The 23,356-nt window shown below is 40.4% G+C and overlaps 2 protein-coding genes across 4 annotated transcripts in view; one reads left to right on the top strand and one right to left on the bottom strand.

The window, feature by feature from the left end:
• Positions 1-23,356, bottom strand: part of septin7b (septin 7b) — a 125,955-nt gene that overhangs the window by 11,802 nt on the left and 90,797 nt on the right. For 2 of the 3 annotated variants that reach the window (XM_056381652.1, XM_056381653.1), the window contains exons 2-5: positions 3,803-3,905; positions 2,054-2,160; positions 730-830; positions 479-613 (exon numbers count right to left, since the gene is read on the bottom strand). In XM_056381652.1, the coding sequence (XP_056237627.1) occupies positions 479-613; positions 730-830; positions 2,054-2,160; positions 3,803-3,905 (446 nt within the window). Of the gene's footprint in view, positions 1-478; positions 614-729; positions 831-2,053; positions 2,161-3,802; positions 3,906-4,935; positions 4,987-23,356 lie in introns of those variants that run through there. The other variant, XM_056381655.1, reaches the window with a different exon arrangement.
• On the top strand, positions 7,070-21,516 carry nek10 (NIMA-related kinase 10). Its single transcript, XM_056381663.1, is given in 36 exon segments — positions 7,070-7,215; positions 7,902-8,015; positions 8,125-8,185; positions 8,310-8,446; positions 8,682-8,777; positions 8,849-8,933; positions 9,084-9,125; positions 9,234-9,312; positions 9,411-9,478; positions 10,369-10,448; positions 10,524-10,610; positions 10,993-11,217; positions 12,121-12,260; positions 12,786-12,943; positions 12,946-13,017; positions 13,122-13,186; positions 13,367-13,469; positions 13,618-13,746; positions 13,869-14,006; positions 14,116-14,161; positions 14,241-14,362; positions 15,383-15,485; positions 15,581-15,656; positions 16,167-16,296; positions 16,390-16,460; positions 16,683-16,884; positions 16,979-17,066; positions 17,177-17,251; positions 17,556-17,595; positions 17,752-17,789; positions 17,986-18,086; positions 18,315-18,425; positions 19,408-19,513; positions 19,803-19,846; positions 19,965-20,020; positions 20,484-21,516. Coding segments are annotated over 35 exon segments (3,282 nt in total). The 5' UTR covers positions 7,070-7,215; positions 7,902-7,944; the 3' UTR covers positions 20,521-21,516.

The following is a 23,356-nucleotide window of genomic DNA, read 5'->3' as shown; positions in this document are numbered from 1 at the left end:
GAGGAGCAGAGATGAAGTAAGACAACACACGCACGTACTGCACATACAATCCCCGACCTCAGAATCTAGTATGACCACAGTTTCATGCCGTTTGCCACGGAGCTGTTCCAGAGGCAGCTGAGGGTTCAACACCTGGCTGAAATGTTAAGGAAGGAACAGCTTTACTGTCTACCCTTCCTTGGACTCTCCAGATAGTGCAGGGATCTGAACCAGCAACCTTTAGTTGGGGCACCGCTGACCTCTTATTTTTTCCTCGTTACGCTATTTTTGTTCATTTCCTTCCACTGTTCTTCCTTTCTTGAGTCTTTAAGGCCATCCACCTTGAACAAGGCAGTCACATTTCAGAGTTTGATTCATGCTGGAACTGCGTTTTCTGACAACATAGGGCGCTTTAAATGAAAGCATCCACTAAAATAATCGCCTCAATAGACATCAATTAAATTCTTAAGGCAATTATGAATTTGTCACCCAGACTCACCCGTGTCCCGAGGGGGCGATAAAGTACAGGCAGCAGTGGATTCTGCTGTCAGGCATCTGTCTTCTATTCACCCGAGATTCTGAGTTCAGGTAGTCTTCAAACTTGCTGTCTATGTGGTCAATGATCGGCTGCCAGCTGCAAAATACAAATTACAGCTTCTGATAAGAAACAAAAGGTGGAGAGTAGCTTTGACATTTTAGCGATTACAGATTTAGGAATATCATCTGAGGTGCAGTTGCGGTGATTCTTACCAGTTGCTGTTGTCGACAGCATCTCCAAACCCTGGGGTGTCAACTATTGTGAGCAGCAGCTGGACGCCACCCTCCTTTATTAAAACTTTGGACTGCTCCACCTGACACAAGAGGAAGAATGAAGGGCACATTGTGTTTACCTCTGCCACAAACTGTGGTTTTGAAACCAAACCATTTAATTAATAATGACAAAAACAAAAACACACAACGGAAGGTGGGTTGCAAAATCATTAGCACTGTATGCCAATAGTGGCACAGATTATATAGTTCACATAGAAAAACACTTGAAGCTAGCAGCATGTAGCAACATGACATCTCATACTGTGCAATTAGCCAACTATGCTGAGAAACCAGAAAAGCACACAAGCATCTGGAGATAGCAATGCTGTCAGTCAAGAGGCAGACAGATAAAGTCAGCACCTAAAGCACTCAAGACTGAGGACTACCTTGTGTAATTAGAGAGGATGAAGATAAAATCATATATGGCAGGAGCTGACGGTGAGTCTGACTTGTTTAAACTGGGAGAAGAAAGTAAGGATTCATTGCATGTTTTTAAGAATCAATCAACCCTCATTGGAGTAGGGTAAATGTTATTTTTCACAAATCAAAATGAGCTATTAACAGAGCTGTATCTAGTTCAAGAAAGTCATACAACAGACACTTCTCTAAACAAACCCCATAATCCTCTTCTTACAATATTCAGATGTTTACTAATGTTAAACCTCAGGGGTAACTATTTCTGTGTTCTCCGTTGTATTGTTAGAAAGATGGTTGGAAGATAGATAAATCTTTCTGATCTTAACAGAGCTGCGTCTCTGGCACTGTAATATTGTAAATCACAACGTTTTATAAACAGTGCATTTATGTCTGTTTTTATTATAATACACTGTGCTTGTTAACTCTGCTTTAACTGTTGACAGGCAAATAACTCAATGTGACTGTCTTCATCTTAGTAGACTCAAAGGCAGCTGATCCACTTGGAAGCTACATACTTGGGACCATAATAAAAACAAACTGATAATTAAGTAGGTATGTGCGTCACTGAAATAGATGCTCTATGACACAGTACAGAATCTGTATTTGTTGGTGTTGTGGCCACAGTGCTGACCACACATGGCTTGAGTAGCTGCCAAAAGCTGTTTAAGTGAGCCATTTTTCAACGCTGATATTTGGTCTACTTAATGTTGTATCTAAAAGAAATACTGTTGGCGGCTACTTCCCCTCTGTGTATCTGTTTTTGTTTTTTCTTGTTGCCCCAGCACATGCTAACAATGCTGGTGTATTTGTTGTTAACACTGCGTGACATTTATTTGCCAAAATGTACCTGTACAGTCTTTTTGATTCGATGTGACGGTCCAGGATACTCTGATGAATACAGGTCTGTTAGGAACAGAGAGTTGATCAACGTGGATTTGCCAAGTCCGGATTCACCTGAAACAGAGGGGAAACAAAAAGACAAATCAGACAAAGTATTGCATTACTTAGAATAACGCACTGAAAAATCTATATTACAAAAGCCCGACCCCTTCCATCCCCTTCCATTATACCCACACAAAGATCACCGTTGACATCTTAAAGGCAATCAAAGGGCATGTGTCTAGCCGGGATGAGACTGACATTTGCCCAGGACATTAATCCATTTGGTTAACAGTTAAAGGCTAAGGAAACAACACAGACAAGTGGCCATTGTGTGCCCAGTTTCCAAGTTCCCAATGAAAAGGATCATTAGTGGAAATGACCACTGGCACTGCCTGCCTTGGCTGATGGCCACAAGTCAATATTTAACGAGTCACCATTTACACCAAAGCCACAGTCAAAGGGTAATGTGTGGAGCTTGTACTGTAGCATTTGTTTGTCATGCATTTTATGCATGGCATGTAACCATTTGTTATGGGTATGTGCTTGTTAAATTCACTACAGTATGAAGAGATGCTTGTGAAAAGAGATGCTCTGCAGTCTGAGAACTCAACATGTCGTTGGGTCATGTGTTTCATGAGGCATGGACAGACGTGCCAGTCACTGGTGTTCATACTAGTCCCATCGCTCCCCTTCCCTTCCTCCATCTTTCATCCTCTTTTCCTCTTTCACACCACACTGGTGACGCACTGCGTTGCACGGTGGGGACATGTGGGCTCACAGCTCATCCGAGCCAAGAAAAGCTGAATATTGTGTGTGTGTGTGTGTGTTGATGCAAGAGGGTGATACCATAAATACAATAGCAAGCATTTAACTACAAACAAGCCCAGAGGCTCTTTTACTTTCCTTGTTGCTAGATGCGATGCCATTTTTAATCTTTACTGCAATTATTCCAAAAATGAAGCGGTGCGTTGCAAACACATTGAAGCATTCACAGGCCCCAGAGGACCACTTGATCACCATCCAGCAGCTTTTATAAATAACACTTCAGAGGACAGGAGCAAGGAAAATACAAGTTCCTTGTCATAAGCATGTCCTAATGTAGCTAAAAAACAACAGGAATAAAGAAACTGCTCACTAATATGTCTGGAAATTGATTAACAGTACTAAAAGCAGAAATGTGTAAAGAAACAGACTGGTATGAATGCAACGGGAGATGTGCTATTCTTAGAGGCATGCTGGGTACAAATTCTGTTCGTCCCACCACAGGAAATGGTTTTGACCCGAAGAAACATTTTCCCTCCAAACAGAGACTGATCAGCCGAGGAGGATCTTGGCACGATGTCAACCACCACATCCAAGCATTTTAAAAGAATGTCTGCATTTTTGATTCACTGAGTGCAGCTCTAGATAAATCCAACCCAAATGTTTCTGTTCTAGGAGACAATGGTAACAACTTGACATCAAGATTAACTCAGAGATTGGTCCCCTCCTCTCTGGCTCAGCAATTAATACTACAAAGCTGGGGGCATGTCCCTTGTGTATAAATATAGCTGCGTGCACACACACACACACACACACACACACACACAATCTCTCTCTCTCTCTCAACAAGAAACCACAACGAAGGACTTTAAAATGCCAGCCGCAATGAATACAATGACATGATTCACATAAAACAAGGGCAAACAGAGAGCTGAGCAGCATGTGTTCTTACCCACGACCATCAGGGTGAACTCAAAGCCCCTCTTGACAGACTTCCTGTACACTTGGTTGGGGAGGCTTGCAAAGCCAACATATCCTTCCAGATTCTTTTGTTGCTGTAAGACAGAAAAAAATGCAAACATCAAAACCATAAAGAGATTTAATCTTGCACCCCGCTTTAGATGTAAAACTCAAAAGAAAAGTTTATATCACCCATTCCCACCCAATCCTCTAACCACCTGAACCTTGATGTTCCCAATGCAGTGTTTCCCATTAGTGATATGTTTGCAGCAGCCACTACAATATCAACAATGACCGCTGAATTGATTTTCTATTTTTCTACTATTTTAAATGGCTAAAACGTATTTCATTGTACATCTGTGCCTGTGCAGAGCATTGATTTGCTGAGCCCCTCCTTTCCCTGCTCTCGTTCTCCCTTTCTCTCACAAACACATTGACAACGGACCTGGCTGTCATAGTCCAACTGGCTAAAAACAACACTGCATTTGGACTTTGTAAACAGAAATAATGTAGGTGTTGCAGGAAAGCGAGATCCCATCATAAGTGGTCACATGAGACACATGTGGAGACCCATTTTAATGGCAGGTCTGAACTGACGTACTTAGAGCTGTCCACTTCTGATCGGATCACCCAAGATGCATGTTAATGCCAGCATGAACAGGGCCTCTGTCTCAAAATTACACTGACAACGGACCCGTCTGTCATAGTCAGACAGGCAATCTCGAGGCCCCCCCCCCCGCTCCTGCCATAAATACAATTTAATTCTGTGGGAAACACAATGTTGCTCATAAAAATTACCTTACGTATATTCAGTGTTAGACAAAACATTTTTCCAGCACTGTTTGACAACTTCACATATGCACTCTGCATCTTCTTATTCCAGTTTTCACTGAAGATATATCACACTTACATTGAGTTAAATATTCAAATCAAAGATGTCATCATTATATCAAATGGATGAGGGCATCATGACATACATTCTTAACTGTAATTAAGCATGACACAGTTGGTATCCTGGAGATTCTTGACTTAAGAGTTAATTATGCAGAGCTGAACACTGAATAAAATGGTTGAAAAATATGACTGTCCAATTACTTTAAGTATAAAGATAATTTCTCTACTTACAGCTGTTTTGTGTAGATCATTGTGATGCCGTTCCATTGTGCAGGAAGAGCCAGCATTTCCAGGATGGCAAAGCAAAGGGAGGGAGAACAAAAACAAAGAAGGCAACAGAGAATCAATCTCAGGCCATCTGATAAACACACCATTCTGTCTCCAGAATAAGATTCCCAAGCTGTGAAGCCTTGGGCAAAATGATTCATGATCTTTACTACTGTAACAACACAGACAGTTGGCCAGTGTGGTGCATATTCCACTCCACTTGCTCCTTCAATGTCAGTAGCACCATAAAGTAAGACCCATTCATTGTTGCAGCTTTTTTCTTTCGCTTGTGGCTACAAGAGGATTTCTGCCTCGTACACAGGAGCATCTCCTGCCTACCAGCAGCAGCCCACATGTCTTCAATGTGAAGTTATGATTTATGCTAATTGGCCTACAGGATGTGCAGTAAAAAGCTCAGCAGCATCCTAGAGCATCAGTAGGTGAATCAATGTGTGTCAAACTTTGCAAATTGATTTACTAACAAACAATGAATTTAATAAGAGCTTTTTTTAATCTAAAAAGATGAAAAGAATTTAGAGAACTGTTACTTTAAAACGACAGCTGTCTGTTTCCTTTGCGGCAATTGCTGACAGGTCTGCTAAAGGAAGTGGGGGCAGGTGGAGGACTAACATGCAGTTTGATTGTGCAGATTTTATAATGCAACTCACATTCTCGCATGAAACCAATGAACTAAAAAAATCATTGAAAAATTATGAACTCTGAGGTACTAGATCAAGTATAATCCAGATTAAATGCCAGGGTTGTCCTCCTTATACCTAACCGTGAGAGAGCTTCCTGGTTTGGCTTTCATAGTCTAACCTAGATGTTCCAATCATTGCAGTTTAATCAATTTATTGATCCCCCACTAATGCAGCTGCCATCTCTGACACACACAGAGATGCAAGGAAGTGGTCGTTCTCCCCGTTGAAAGAAGCATTTTTAAAATGTCTTCCCAGGCAAAAGTGATGCTAATGAACACTGTCTGTATTCTGCATAATGTGAGACTATTTAACTTTATTTCAAGCCAAACAGAAAACCCCTACAGCTCACATGCATTAACGCTACATGTCGTTTCCCCCTAAGATTCAAACAAGTTAGCATAAACGAGAGCTGATTAATCCAACATACGACGCTAAATTAGCAAAAACCAAAGCTTTAAAAAACACATGAACGTAACCCTAGCAAGAGTGTTAACGTGGCTCATTATGTTATATCGTAACACACACAAAAAACAATTTGTGAAATACTTTGCTAAAGAGCTAAAGGCAGGAAATGACACTCCCGTTAGGTTATGCAGCCTGCTAGCGAAGCCGAGGCTAACAGCTAGCTAGTTAGCAACCCATCCAACTGGAGGCGGATGCCTGGGCGTTGGTGCTCAGACAACTGTAGAAGCTAAATAGTGGCAAAGCCAAATAGTTCAAACAGCGAATCCAATGCGAACACGAGTAATTACTGCTGTACTTTAAAACATGGTTTTCAAAATCAGTCGTTCCAGTAGCTAACGGCATCAGTCTCACCCATAACGTTGACGCTCCCTGCCGCCTCAAATACCGATCATTCACAAGCCGACATTCCCCTTCTCACTGCTTTTGCTTGAGCTACGCACTATGAGACGCGCAACACCCTCCGTGCGAAACGAAACTACGCCGAAAGTCTGACGTAAACTGTACGTGAATCACAAAGGGAGGCACACATTAGTCTCGCGATAATGTGTTAATTCCTTTGAGTCCCGAAGTGTTCTCGCGATGACCAACCTTTTTCTTTTGGAACATGCGAAACTTATAACGCCCCCCACCCTCTGTCACCACAATCATACAGTTTAATTAAACAATAAAGAGGCTTTATTTGCTCACGTAGCACTAATTAAATAAGTCAATTTACCAAAGAGTTCTTATATTATTCTCCGATCCATTGCTATGTTACATTATTGGTGGTTAATTAACAGCATGTATGTGTGTATTGGTGTGCGTGTGTGTCAGTGTCAAGACTCCGGTGACGGAATGCGAAAAGCGTCCGTTGTAGCCATGGTAACCAAGACTCTCTAATACTGCTCACCTGTATTGGTTAAAACTCAAAAAAACTCAGTAAAAATTTTTCTTATTTGCTAATGTAAGGGCGTCTGATGTTTCATGAATACAAACTATGTCAACTGTATCTTCGACTAAGGATATTTAAAAAAAGAAATACACGTATTTCACAACCAAGACCAACTGTTTACTGCTAATTCGCGATGCTGGAGAAAGGGTAAGAGACTTAACATTGTCCAGGCCAGGCTGTTTTTTTTTTTTTTAGGTAAACAAAAATAATCTAGCTAGCCCTCTTATCACTAGCTGTGTATTTTTCTTCAGTAGGATTTTTTTTAAATGTCTAGGTAAGACAAATAATGTCACTATGTGCCATATAATAAGTAACTAACTAACTAAATATATTTATTCAAGTAGGCCTACTCCACCGTACAATGACGTAGCCCACTTAAATTTCACTTGACTACCATTTTCTGCCACTTAAACTTATACTGCACTACAATACAGAGGGAAACGATGTACTTTTTACTACACTATGTTTAACTGATAACTCTACTTACTTTGCAGAATCAAATGAATAACACACAAAAATCAACAAATAAATTACCATTTGTTATAACGTTAAGATAAGACTTTATTTATCCCCAGGAGGAAATCCACAAATTACCCAGCTGTAGGCTATATAAAATCATTAAGCTGCAATATTAAAAATTAATCAGTAATTATAAAACGAAAATAATACACACCGTTCTGCATAATGAGTACTTTTAGTTTTGGTGTTTTTAGCATAATTTGATGCTGATACTTGTACTTTTACTCAATTTTGAATGGAGAACTTAATTTTTGTAGTGTTTTACACTGATATTGCTAATTTTACTCTGAGTCCTTCTCCCACTACTTCTCAAGTTGAACCACAGGTTACTCATGGAAACAAAGGGGATCGCTGAAAATGTCCAACTCAGTTAAAAAAGTGAGACAAGGAGAAAAAATACCTCTGAAGTCAACGGGAATCCAGAGCAAGTAAGCTGGGTCATCTATTCCTTAAAGCTGTTTAATAGTTTGGTACACAATTTTTTATTTATTTCCTTGAAATGACAAAAACAAACCACCTGATAAGCCTGTGTTCTAGGGCGTCTCATGATCTCAGGAGGCTTCAGTCCCTGCTTGCCAAAACCGGCCCCAGACAAGAGGTGACCAACAACGAGTGACAACATTCTGAGGCAGCGTGTCTAGACATTATGATAACGGTACAAACCAGCTCATATTTCTTCAGGTTTGTGTATATATTGTAGCATGAGACTCCCTGTGATGCAGGTGGCTGCGATGAGTCACAGCAAGGCATGCAGCGGTGGAGCCAGCAGATCACAAGGCCTGCATCATCAAAAAGACGACAACAGACACCGGAGTGAGAGCGACATCAACAGTGAAGCATCTGAACTGGAAAAATTCAGGTTTACCTTTCAAGTTTCTGTGTCTTAAAAGAAGCCATATGTCACACATGTTAAATGTTGACTAAACCCAAACACAGGTTTCTAAATTATGAGAGTATTAATACATTTGGAAGTTGTTAAGAGGGCACTGTCACACATTTTTAGTGATGTGGTGGCTGAGCGTTCATTATTATGGATCATTATTTATACAGTCTGTACTTCCTTGTACCTGATTATAGATACATTCATTTCCCAGCATATCATACAGGGACCAAAGATGCTTCAGTGGCCACCCACTGCATAAACTCTTCTCTGACATCCTCGTGTCTTTGGTCAAGAACCGACTCTGCAGGTAAAATGGCACGTAAATATCAATTCTGCCATTGTGACACAATTCACTGACAATAGTTTCTCTTTCTATAGTGAATGGATTGACCATGCAACACCTGAATCAGTCCTCAGGGTTCTCATCTGCCTACGATTATTGATCAGAGATCCTCACCATCAGGTACAACTTGATAAATCCTTTCAGTTCTCTTTCTGCATGCTATTTTAGTATTCATTATTATATATTGTATAAATACTTCCACATGTATTATATTCGTGCAGCAAACGAATCAAAACAATAACTGCCTCTTTTAACTGCTTCCCCTTTTAGAAAACTCTCCATCAGCTCCAGGGCATCAGTTTACTTGCCAGGGTAAAGTCTCAAGAATCTTTTTCCACATGCCTAAACAGGCTGCATTTTGTGATTTATCCACATATATCTCACGTCAACATCCTCATCCCTGCTCTGTTTGTTTTCAAGTATATGGAGGCTGTCACCGCCACGTACATATCTTGTGGCGAACAGGCGTTTTCCGTGCAGAAGCTGGTCACAATGACCTGTGAGTCGCCTGAAGGGAAATATCACAGAACAACTCTGATAAATTGAGTCTTGTGTGTCTTGTCCTTATCAACGCCGGCTTTGTTGATTGCTCTGCAGACATGTTTCAGAAGCTGTCTGCCGCTGAAAATCAAAGGGCCTGGGTCATCGCGAGTGGCGCTCACAAAGTAAGATAAGTAGTGATAAGGTTATCTGTGAGTATGTGCAAAAACATGAAATCATTCCTGCTGGTACACGAAGCTAATACTGGTCGCTCACTACATGCTTTATAGGTAATATTGAATGTGTTTATGTAGACTACAACAGGCATTTTGTGGCATTTTCATTTCTTTCAAATTATGTATGTTAAAAGTATGTTAAAGTATAAAGATTGTTATTAGATGTGTTTTATTCCTGTTTAATGTATTTTAATGTTTTATGTAGCAATGGTTGGGACAGCCTGTCTGTTCATGCAGCACTTTACCCAAAATCACCTGCCTGCATTTCATTTAAATCTGCAGTGGATATTCATTATCTCCAGCTAATTAATCATAATATTTTTTGTGACCCTGTGAATTTTCCTCTATCGCCAACATTAGGAATAAAATTATACAGGAAATATTAAGATTTAACGCAGTTGGTATACAATTTAAGGGGGACATTCATGTTCCACAGAGGATGAACCCCATTTTATACACTATGCCGATATATGAAATTCACATAGAAGATATCTCTCTCAACCTAACTGACAGATGAATAAATTTCGTCATGGACGTTGATTTTCTTCATGGGATAAATCCTTTAGAACTTTACAGCCTCTTGCAGCTTTACCCACATGACAAACCTCACATTTTAAGCTCCATTGTAGCTCTAAGAGAAGCAAAATTGTCAGTACTGTTGCCTGGTCCGTCCAGTGCTCGATATTGTGGGTGACAGTGAACATCGCTGCTTCCAGTGTGCAAATATTTACCCTTAGTTGAGGGTCAGTGACTATCTCTGTGCTCAGTTTGTATCACTACACATTCCTCTACATTTCCTCTTCATATAATTCAGGCTCTAATAAAGTATACATTTCTAGACCCTGGTGAAGCTCCTCTCCACAACAGACAGCAGTGTGCTGCTGGGAGCCCTGCTGGCACTCAGCACTTTGGCTGAGAGGTAAACACATATTTCATTTAATGCATGAAATACATTTATGATTTCATCTGTTGCTCAAGCATTTATTTCCTGCAGCCCAGAATGCAAGGAGGAGATTGGGAAGCTACCGATCGTGGAGAACCTTCTTGTAATCCTGCAGGAATATGACCTGCTGTCAAAGAGGTTAGAAATCACTTATCTGTTGATGTATTGTCAGGCTGTCAGATAAAATGTTATGTCAAAGTTGTGGTGGTTATTTGTGAGAACTTTCATTCATCCATTAGTGCCAATAAAGTAGAGCCATAAAACATGGAAAGAAGCAAGGCGAGACTCATAAAACGGTGATGAAAACAGTTATTAAGGGCTGTAACACAAAACAAGTCTGTAAAAATAAGTTTTATAGAGCAATTTAAGAAAGGTACTGATTGAGGCTGTGGAGATGAGGTCTAAATGCTAAAATTCAAACAGCATTGCTCCTGAAAAATTCATTAAGTTGCTATAATCAGCCAAAATGTGAAGTAATATTCATATAACATACATAATATTAGCCTGATATTTCCTCCAGGATAACTGCAGAGCTGCTGAGGCTCCTGTCCTCAGTGCAGCAGGTGAGGCAGCAGGTGAGGGAGCTGGAGGGGCTGCCCGTGCTGCTGAGCCTGCTGCACGGCCAGCACCTGAAGCTGCTGTGGAGCCTCACCTGGGTCCTGGTCCAGCTCTGCGAGGATCCCGACACCAGGGCAGAGATCCGGAGCTGGGGAGGGGTGCAGCAGCTGCTTTGGCTGCTCAACAGGTTGTTGAAACTTTGCGGTGTTTTTGAGTTTTATGTTACATCCTCTCTTTCCAGTTGTTAAAACAGCCTCTCTTTTACTGACTAAGAAGGTGCTTCAACAAAAACCTTTTGCTCTTACAAACATTATCCATTCTGTCCACATTGAAATGTTTGTGGACACGTCAGTGATTTGGTATTTGGGAGTGACCAGAAACAGATTAAAAAATAATGATCAAGATCAAACCAACAGAGGTCGAGATATTCTGACTTTCAGTCAGAACACTGCAAAACACTGGGTCCTACATTTCCCATAATGCAACTTGATAGTGTCTTTCTTTAGATCTGGGCTTGGGAAACTAAGAATTTATAGCAGAAGGCGTGCATTACAAACCGGGGTGTGGACTGAAAGACACGGGTGTTTACCAAGCAGGGAGGGTCTAAGGAAAATATGCTGTTGGTTACATAATGGGAAATGTAGGATCCAGCGATTGTAGAGGTTGACCCACATTAAAGTCAGCAAATCTCAGGCTACAGCATAACGTTTGTACAGTTTTCTTTTAGAAATCTGTCTCTTTTAAGTCCCCAAAACTTTACCAGAGTTCAATACTAAGTTGCTGGAGTACCTCTTTACAAAGAGAGTATTTATAAAGTGAAGGTTCAGATTTATACTGCCCTATAGCACAAACTAACTTCAAAACTAGCTTTGTTGCCTGTTCTCTGTTTTTGAAACAAACAAAAGCTTTCCACACTCTTCTCCAATATCACCCTTCATTTCAGCATTTCAACATCTCATGATGTAGACTGCAACTACAGCTGAGCGACCACGACCATCACAAGCTTTGTACTGAGGCCCTAAAACAAGTGACAAAGACGTGCTGTATTATAAATTATTTATCACAGTGACATACAAAATAACTCTTACAGTGACAGGCGGTATGTCTCCGATCGCGCCTCAATCGAGACGCTGTCCAGCGCCAACGCTGCCGGTCGCATCCAGAAAGAGCACGTCAGAGAGGAGCTCAGCCCACAGGAGGAGGTGGACAACACCAAGGCCCTGCATTCAGGTCAGGGAAGATACAACTCGTCACAGAAAATATTGCATTGAAAGTTTTTTTTTTCTTGAAGGTTTCTTCTTCAACCAGTAAAAGTTTGTGCTTTTTATAATGTAAAATAGTGAAAAATGCTGCTGCACAGAAAGAAAATCCTTCCCCCACAGGAGTCTTATCAGCAGCTGAGAATGTAAACATCTTTTTCCTGAAGTTAAAATCCAGACCACTGAAACAAGACTTGTATCTATGATTTTGGAAGTAAGTGGTTGTAAATCCTCTGTTTCTGGAAATCTGAAGACACAACTGTAAAAATAAAACTCCCTTTGGTATAAAGCTATTATCATTTTGTAATGCAGCACAGCTCTCCCTTTTAGTGCCTAAAGAAGAGCTTTATATTTTACATTTCAAAGTCAACAGGGTTCCAGTCTTTGTTCTGTCTTCTGGTTGTTTTTCTTCACAGCTGCTCAGATTGTCTGAGTCTTTAAAATTACACATATTATTTCTTAAATTAAGTCATATCCTGTCTAATCCCTTTTCCAGCCTGTTGTACAGCTTTGACGGAGCTTAGTCTGGATGACACATCTGCTCACCACATTGTGCAGGTAAGAGAAAGTCTCTAATATGTGCACAGTCCATATTGATGTAAAATTACCATATATAATAAAACATTGCATGATTCATTCTTGCATCCTTTTCTTAGGAAAATGGGATCTACATTATAGCAAAGTTGATTTTACCACCAAAGTCTGGAGCAAAGGTCACATCTTTACAGGTATATGGCTTTGTGCAGTATGAGCATTAAATTACATTATGATATAAATGAAGATATAACCTCCAGAAAGTAACTTATTTGGAAATCTGTTGGTTTATTGGCAGTGCTATGCATTTCGGACCCTTCGATTTCTCTTCAGTGTGGAAAGAAACAGGCATCTGTTCAAGAGGTGATGCTGCATGATTAAAAAGTTTATAAAAATATATATTCCAGAAAGAAAAAAGAACCTAACCTTAAGTTCAGGTCATGCATAAATAATTCAAAGCTAGCTTCTGTTGGATATCTGCTTTGGAAAGAGATCTCATCGAATGTTCTCCACTGGTGTTACGTAATCTTTTATCCCTTTCAGACTCTTTCCCACAGACCTCTTTGAGCTGTTTATTGATGTTGGCCATTATGTGCGGGACCTCACAGCCTATGAGGGACTGCAAACCAAAGTTTCACTCTACACTGTAAGAAAACAGCTTCTAAATGGATTCATCTGTTTTTGGCTGTAAAATAAAAAGAAATATTACTGCTTTATTTTATCATGAATAAAACTTTGTAGACAGACGAGGAGGATTCTCTTATAGTGTGTTTTGTGTGTTTTTTTTAATGCAGGAAGAGGAACTGGACAGTCTGAGAGAGAGCATCGAAGCGGTGGACCAGAACCGACCTCCCCTTAAAGTCATCAGCGGTTACTCCCTACTGGACCATCTGGGCACCGGGGCGTTTGGAAGCGTCTTCAAGGTTGGACGAGTGTCCTCAAAACTGACAGAATCTGCACTCAGCAGGGTCAATTTTGCGTCTTTGTGTACTTCTTTGTGGTTCACATGAGCATCACTGATTTCAGTAAATTTACTCAATGACAGGTCCAAAAGCAGAGCGGCCAGAACCTCCTGGCTCTGAAGGAGGTGAACCTGCACAACCCGGCCTTTGGCAAAGACAAGAAGTCCAGAGACAGTAACGTGGAGAAAATCATCTCTGAGCTCACAATCATCAAAGAACAGGCACAATTTTTTAATTGTGATCATTGAAAGTCGATTTAAAAACATACCAGGTGAAAAAGTCAGACCGTATTTTGTGTTGCTTATGTGTTGCGTGGTTCTTCCTCCCCAGATGACACACCCAAACGTTGTTAAATATTACAAGACGTTTTTGGAAGGTGAGAGGCCGTCGAGCCGAATTGTGAGAAGACATACAACAAATTTATAAAGGTGAAAACCAATATTTGTCCATTTCAGGTGACAAGCTGTACATTGTGATGGAGCTGATCGAGGGAGTGCCACTGGCTGAACATTTTAACTCCCTGAAGGAGAAGCAGCAGCAGTTCACCGAGGACAGAATTTGGAATATATTCATGCAGGTAACAACTGCTGAAATAAACCTTGGCAGAGTATTGGTTTTATAGAAATTTAGATTTCCCAAGACAAAGACAAAGATCAGTAGTCTTTTATTTTGATAGTCCAAGGTTGACGCGCAGCTGTCACATGACAAACAGTAGACGTCAAACAAAGTTCAACTTGCCAATTTGCTCGACGATGTAACCATAACCCTGTTCATCCAGATCAGATTTAAACCCAGACACTAAACTCTTATAAATAACTGTCCCTGGAGTTGTGGGACTGACGGGAAGCTCAACAGACTTCTGACTGACACATTACTAACACTTACTACTAAGTCAAGCATCAGTGAAACATTGGTTCCCAACCAGGTGCACTTCGAGGAAAGATTGTGAAGATGCTTAGCAAATTTGAATTATGATTTCATTTTAAAAACACATGTACATTTGTGTATATGAAAAAAAAAAAAAAAAGCAGACAGATGGGATTACAAATGGATGTAGAAGCTGATCCTTAGTTATTGTTAAAACAGCCAATAAACTACCGGCTACAACACCAACCTGAGTCAGCTGCAACAGCTCAACACCTAGTGCTGTGAGTGAGTGTGTGACGATGAAGTGTGACTGTACGAATGAGAGCCAAACCTTTCGAGGAAAAAAGCTCAAGCCTCAATATCAGCAACTCTAGGATTTCTGTGACTTGTCCACTTTTATATAATTAGTGTTAATTAAAATCTAGTTTAAAATCAATTCAAAAGAACAAATTTGGAACATGAAGGTTGTGTTCCTGAGGGAGCTCGTCTGATTGGGCAGCGTGGATACATGAGATTAAAGAAAGGTAGGAGCCACTGAAGCCCTTTTCCTGTAGACTTGTTCACTGTCCTGCAAGATATTAATGTTAGTTAATGAATTTCAGTTCTGTGCTCTCTGCCAATAGTTTGGGATGAAAGCCTAAAATATGAATGTAAATATTTTCCACCGGCACAGGAGTCTACAATAAATAACTAAATCACTAATTGATATAACTTCTCTACGCTCCCTCAGATGTGCCTGGCATTGAGGTACCTGCACAAGGAGAAGAGAATAGTCCACCGCGACCTCACGCCAAACAACATCATGCTGGGGGAGAAGGACAAAGTCACCATCAGTGAGTGTGTGTTTACAGCTCGTCACACCTCACGTCCGCTCTACGCCACTTCCTGTCTTGTCTAATTATGACCTGTGTCTCCGCTCTGCTTGAAGCTGACTTCGGCCTGGCTAAGCAGAAGCAGGAGAACAGCAAGCTGACGTCAGTGGTCGGCACCATCCTTTACTCCTGGTGAGGAAATTCATTCTGAGCATCCTGCTGAATTAGCGCTGTATGGCAGAGCTGTTTAATGTCATCAAAGTCTATTAGCAATTTAAACGCAGTGTATTCTGCAGCTCAAAGGAGTGTTCATGGTCCTGCCAAGAGATATGTATTCACATTATGGGGATTCTCCTCCCATTTGGGGATAAAAACAAAAACTGTCACATTAAAATTTTGTTTTAAGACTTCATTTTAAATAAGATAAGAGTAAAGACTGAGTTGCATGATGACTAAATCTGAGTTGTAGACCTTGAGACTGAAGATATTTTTGGAAAGTGAGAACTATTTAGACTGGGTTTTAGGGTTAAAAGGTCACTCCACTGATTTAGTATTGCACTCTTTAAAACCTGCAGCTCAACCACCAACAGTTCAGCCACAGTGTGTGTTATTCTATCATTTGATGGCACACACAGCTCCCGTAATAAATTTTCCTCACATATGAAATACTGACAGTCTAGATGTTTATGTTTTGTGTTTCAGTCCAGAGGTGGTGAAGAGCGAGCCGTATGGAGAGAAAGCTGACATCTGGGCTTTAGGCTGTATCCTCTATCAGATGGCCACTTTACAGCCTCCGTTCTACAGCAGTAACATGCTGTCACTGGCTAGCAAGGCAACATGACGACACACACACACACACACACACACACACACACACACACACACACACACGTCAGTTATTGATCTTTTCCTCTTCCTCTAGTAGATCGTCGAGGCCATCTATGAACCGATTGAAGAAGGTGCTTTTTCAGAGAGAGTGACAGACATGATCAGATGGTGAGAATTTTTTATTGATTTTTTTATTACTGATTCAAACCCATAGGGTGATTCTACTTAACCTTTATGATACTAAATTATATGTACTAAATTTATCAGTGCTTCAATGATCGTCCATGTCATAAATTTGATCCATTGTATTACTTCAGTTTTCATTGTTTTGGGTTAAAGGTCATTTAATATTAAAATCACTCGTTCATACAGCGCTCTGTGACCTATCAGGTGTTTGAGTCCAGACGCAGACCAGCGGCCGGACATCGTTTCCGTCAGCTCCAGGATCTCTGACCTCATGATGAGGCTGATGGACGGCCTCTACACTTCCCAGAATGCACTGGAAAGAAGAGCAGAGAGGGACAGGAAACGAGCGCAGAGGTACTTCCTGGAGCGGCACAAAAGCAGGATGAACTGCTGCCTCTCAAACCAGGTAATTTAGATTCTTTAAATATTTTGGTGAAGGTGCTTTCAGGATGTTTTTATAATCTTTTGTTTGAATTAATGGTGTGCTGCACTGCTTTCAGGAAAAATCCTTAATGAAAGCTGAATATACGACTACACACTCTTCTGCAGCCTGCACCTCAAAACACAGCGGGCGAATCATCTGTCAAGGTGACTGTTTCATACTGTTCAGGATTTAACACAGACTGGGAGAGATTTAATTTGAAAATGACAACATGTTATAAATAATTGTGTGTGTGTGTGTGTGTGTGTGTGTTCAGATGCTGCCTCTGATAATGACGTTGAACCGTCGCATACCAAAAACAACACCACTGCCTCTGTAGGAAAACATTACGGTTAGTTCTCTGTCTCTTGCGAAAATATCCACCATGATGTCGAGCAGCAGTTTTAAATTTTTGCTAATTAGATGTTCACATAACAAGCACGCCGGTTTTCCCTGGCAGAGACACTTGTTTGACCAACTAACAGACATGTCAACCTGCTCTTTGTAGACACGGGGAGGCAGGGTGGGATTTGAAACGGCTGCTTGTTTTAAAGCTGTTAGTTACTATTTTCAATTTTCTCTCACAGTTTAAGTTTTTCACTATGTTTTGGATTAACCAAGATTTGATCTTTTGCCTTTTTTGTTTGGACTGAAAGGACTCAGTACCTGCGTGACACCTGATCAAATTCTACAAAGGTAAGAGAAAAACCTCACATCACCTATTTCTGCACGTGTGGTTCTTCTCTTCTAGTAATGTGAAGAAATGCACAATTATCCAGATACAAACCAACAGTTTAGTCTTATCTGCATCTGTTTATTGACTTCCCTTTCTCCGCTTGCCTTTCCTCTCAGTGGGGATTTTACTGCAGCAAAGATTAAACCAAGACCAGGTAATTTTTCGACCTGATGCGAATGCCTACCGCTCTGTTTTTAAGTCTCTTGACAATGAGTATACAAGTAGACTACACAAATAAAACAAAGCAAATTTCAAAAAGTTTGAATGTCACAAATGTCTCTTAGAAAATGTTTCTGTCCCGTTTGTTTAGCCTTCGTCAGTCAGTGTGTTTGGTTTCGATCTTATCTCAGTGTCAGCAGGGATCTGTGTCTCCCAGAAGAAGCTTAGACAGATTGATGATCCCAGCCAGAGGCTCCTCGTGCAGCTGCACAAAATCATCTTCATCACTCAAGTACTGTAATACATCTTGTTAAATCTCATCAGAGTTCAGTGTAACGCTGCAGTCACAGAAAATCCTTATCAGCGATTTCATCTTTCTTTTGACCAGTAGAAATGCTCGTGGTGATCTGTCTGCAATCAGGCTCTTCATTTTTATCGTCAGACAAAGCTTCACATCAATGGCTGCATCTGACTGTAAATGTGTCGCTATTAAAGTGGATTATCTTAATTTCATCTCCAGCTTCCACCAGCTCCGCACCACAACATCAAACGACGGGTTATTGAAAGATTTAAAAAATCTCTGTTCCACTTTGGAAGCGATCCATACAACCTAAAAGTGGAGCTCAGCAAGGTTTGTACTGTCGACCTACAATTCACAATTCATAAGGAAGACCCTGTCAAGGGAGAAACAGGTTAGCTCAGGTTGGGTCATCAGGTAAAGACTTGTATCCAGGCGCTCCCACATAAATGAAGTCATGTGGTCACTGAGGAGGCAACAATAATTCACTTCCTGTAATTGTAGGGACGCCAGCCGCTTGGCTCTAGGGATGGCAACGTCAGCCCCTCACTTTGATCCAGACCGAAGTATCTCAACAACTACTTTTAGATGGATTGCCATGACTGACTCTTGTACAAACACTCATGGTCCTCAGAGGATGAATCCTACCGACATGACTGTGGTGCCATCATGAGGTTCATATTTGTGATTCAGGGTGAAATGTCTCGACAGCTGCTGGATGGATTGCCATGAAATCTGGTGCAGATATTCATGTTCACCTCAGGATGAACTGTTATAATCTTCGTTTGACTAATACTTTGGTTTAGGACCAAATATCTGCAAAACAATCACATTCCCTGCAGTACTTTGTGCTTAGTGCTACTTAATACTAGCAAATGTTAGCATGCTAACACGCTAAACTATGATAGTAAACATATCTGCCAAACATTAGCATGTTAGCATTCCCATTGTGGGAATGTTAGCATGCTGAAGTTAGCATTTAGCTCAATGTTACACTGTGCCTGAGTACAGTGTCGCAGGGCTGCTAGCATGGCGGTAAACTCTTTCACTGTTTGTGAACTGGTTAAATTTCATCAAGAGGTTCATTTTATCCTTGTGTGAACTGCCATGAACTGAAAATGCAAAAGTCCTGTTTGACAACAGTTTACCTTCATTACAGTCGTTATCGCTGCACCTGCCAAACTGGTGAAATCACAAATTTATGGACAATCAGATAAAGTTATACAGTGTTTGTCTGCTTATCCACCTCCTCGCCATTTTCATTTATATCTCATACTCCGAGCAAAATGAGAGTCCTCCTGCTTGTTCCCTGCAGCTCCTCCAGGCCTCTCCAGAACTGATGGAGCTAGGCTCAACCAGTTCAGACTGGTGGCCTCTGATCCACCACGTCACAGGAGACCCCCTCGCTGCTGACACCACAGGTAGAGTTACAGTAATCTTACCACAGCTTTACTCTATACGTCCAGTAAGAGACACCAACACACAAGACACTGCAGGCTGCTTAAGGGAGCAAACTCAAAGCAAAGTATCGATGTAATCTGGTTCATTCCTCACAGCGATTTACTAGATTGTCATCAGGCTGGCTGCAGCCGCAGAGGAAGCAGCGAGCAGAGAGTAGCACCCCCTGGCCTCAATTATTGTAAATTCATTGTCAGATGTTTAACTTTTTAATGCCAAGAAAGTGAAACTGATTCTCATTTTACTTTCCAGGTGATGGGAATCTCAACGAGGGGGTTACCTATCAGCAGATGCAGGTCAGTTTCTCTGAGAGGATAGTAAGGATTTTTTAGATAGATAGATGAGCTTCATGGTCGTATTGAACATCTGTCCGCTGCTGTTGAGGTGATTTCCTGTTCAAATGTTCCTTCACAGGGGATCATAGAGGAGCTGCTGGAGGAGAACAGCTACTATGAAGCAACAAACAGCAGGTGAATTTGTACAGATGGATGATAAAACACATCTTCTTTCATTGCAGTGACAAACACACAGTACACCTAAAATAATTACTGGACTCATGGTGAGTCACAATTTCCGTGACAGTCAGTTATTCTGACGACGTATGTCACTTAAGGTTCTTGTGAATTAGTGAGTCCAGTGTCGGTTTACGGCCAGGTTTGAGGTTAACCCTAATTTATTTCCTTTGCCATGTGTTACTGGTTTCTAAAATGTGACAGGAGCTGTTACAGGCAGTTTGCAAAATTAGGAAAAGAGATTAAATGGGATTAAGTGGGATATGGTAAAACTCAAAGATGCTTGTAGAATTTCTAAAAAAAAAAATTTATTTCTCAACTTTTCACGTGGCAAAAAAAGCATTTTGTGAACTCACTAAATGAAATGTAACTGTTGTGGTTTAGTATTTATACTGTTTTATGTGTTTTGTGTTCACGTTAGGGGCACAGTGAAAAGAAATGACCAAGACAAGAAGTGACCATCCGTCAATATTCATCTTCAGTTCACAATGATTATTAATCTTTTTTTAAATGTTCTTTATATATAATTTATACTTATTTAACAGAAACCTATTATATCATTTATACTAATTTAACATATAAACCTCTGTAAATCATAAATAAGAACATGTTTTAGTTTGTACTTGACTTGTTGACAACTTGGCAGGTTGCTGTTGTGAGGCTGGTGTAACATGTTTCCACATGTTTATATCAGCACACTCCTCCTCACTGGTTCTCAGGAGCTGTTTGTACAGATGTCATGTGACTGAGCTAATTTCCAAAGATAATTAGTCACCCTTGCACTGAAAATGCTTGTATGTGCTTTTAATGAAGGTTGAAGATATATATGATTATTGTTGTTGTTATATTTCGTGTTTATTTTTTAAAGCCTGTGAGCGTTTCAGTCGTTACAAGCTTCTCATATTAAAACAAACTGGCCTCCGGGCTGCATGACACACACAGCCACCACCGTCCAAAGCTTTTAATCAGTGGGTTTCAGCAGCTCTGCTCGTGTGAAGCTTTCTGTTTTTTGTTTATTCAGGTTTGTCTGAGTGCAGTGCTTTAAATGCTCCGGACCAGACTCAGCGGTTTGACTGTTTTCAGAATGTGTTATTCAAGTGGCTGCGACCCAGTTTCCTCACTCACTTCGCTCTCAGAGAGCTGATAAGACTTCACCTTAGTTCACCATCAATCCTCACACATATCAGTGTTTGACTGAAGCTTTAGCAGATGTAAATACAAGGTCAAATGTTTTTCCACTTGTGTTGAATTAACATGCTCTCTGAAATACTGTTATATTGTTAGTGTTAGTGTACTGTTGTATTTTTTGTATGTAATTTCATTTTGAAGAGCTGATAGCAGCTGAAAATAAACTTTCTTGTGCACTTTGATCGAAAAGGGAACTGTCAGTATATAATCTGTATAAAGAACAGTGAACTATTTTAAAGTGATATATTAAATAAACACTTTTTTCAAGCAGAAAACTTGTAACCATTTGTGGCAGTGAGAGAGAGATTGAGTGAGCTGGACACAATGCACAGGCTTGATGTTGAGCTGATGAGGTGAACAGGATGTGTTGGAAGGAGTACTCACATCATTTACTTAAGTAAAGTACTAATACAACAACATAAAAATACTCCATTACAAATATTATCAGCCAAATATACTGACAGTATCAAAAGTAAAAGTACTCCTGCAGGAAAATGACCCGTGAGGGATTTATTATTGCATATGTATATTAAATTATAAGATATATAATATTTAAAAGTTGTACTGGTTGGTTAATTTGTTGTTTCCAACCTCTGGGTCAAGCTTCCTTCAATGGGTCACGTGATACATCTGGATGGGGGGAGTGGGTTGTGAGATGATTAATGGTGGAGGAAAGAAGAAAATATGTTCTGGCAGACAATTCGCTTTTCACATTTTGGACTTTTCTCACATATCTCATATGTTTTTTTGTGTGTGAAATGTTAAGAAAAATGTCACGTCTTTGGACCTCGAACACTTATTCAAATGAAACCATGTGAGAAGTTCAGAGGGAGGATGTTTATTTGGTGACACTGCCAACAACTAAAGGGGCCTCCACTAGAGTCACAAGCCAAAATGGTTGAGAATCACTGGTTTAATCTTTGACATACATTGTGTTTTATCAGCTTCTTTCCTAAATAACTACAGCTGTTAGATGTGTTAGACTAAGTACAATATCGCTCTCTGTAGTGTGGTAGAAAGTAGCATAAAATATAAATACCTTAAAATTGTACTTAAGTTCTGTGGTTGAGTAAATGTACTCAGCTACTTTTCCAGCGCTGGGAGTGAGGAAGGTTCAGCTGCATTTCTTAATTCCATGGAGCTTGAGTCAGGAGTTACAGTCAGAGTGACTCAGGGACTTCAAACTTACTGGAGTCACCTCTTGGTTATGTGTCAGCCACACATTCTCTGGTAACACAAATCATCCAGAGGCTCCAGATGTGTTCACATTGGAAACTGACGCTGCATATCTGGGCTCGTGTTTACTGAGAGAAACGACCTATAAACACTGATCATGTGTGAATAGAAAAAGGCTTAAATGTAGCTCATTATCTTGTGAAATCTGGTCTTCATTTACCACTAAACAGATACAACTCAGTGGAGTGCAGTCTGCATGTGAAGTGTGCTGCAGTGCAACGCCTTACACCACCCACAGGGGGCAGTATGAGCCTGTCTTTGGAGAGAAGGGGAGCTGACCTGAAACAACCTCACAGCCTCGCAACATGAAACAGGAACTGCATCGTCACCTCAGAAATAACAGCTGACGCCTGGAAATGTGGAAACATGAAACAGCAAAACATTAAACCAGTACACAAGATTTTTTAATAGAGCAACAAAAAAAAAAAAAAAAAAAACAGGAACGTGGTGAAAAGTGATCTGTTAATTAACATCACAAATAACTGCACCATGAAAAATGACCATAGATATCTACACACTTGGAACATGGAGGAGAAGATGCTGTTCCAGGTTGATAAAATTTGTAAAATATGTAAAATTCACAGATATGGAAAATGTTGGCACGTTTAGAGTAGGCACATGAGTTCTTACAGTTCACAGGTCGCCTGCTGCGCCGCCTCGAGTGAAGATTTCATACATGTAGATGAACAACACCCTCCTCTCTCATGGAACGCACATGTTTGAGGCACAAACGTCATTTGATATTTTAAATATATTATACCCACCTGCTTTGCTAAACTCTCTCAGACCACATTTCCCATAAGCCTCTTCTCTTTGTTGTGAATACAGCTACTTTTTAAATCATATTGTCTGCTTTAATTGTCTGTTTTT

This window comes from Seriola aureovittata, chromosome 7, assembly GCF_021018895.1.
Source record: "Seriola aureovittata isolate HTS-2021-v1 ecotype China chromosome 7, ASM2101889v1, whole genome shotgun sequence".
Taxonomy (NCBI): domain Eukaryota; kingdom Metazoa; phylum Chordata; class Actinopteri; order Carangiformes; family Carangidae; genus Seriola; species Seriola aureovittata.
This window is presented reverse-complemented; position numbering and strand designations above follow the sequence as displayed.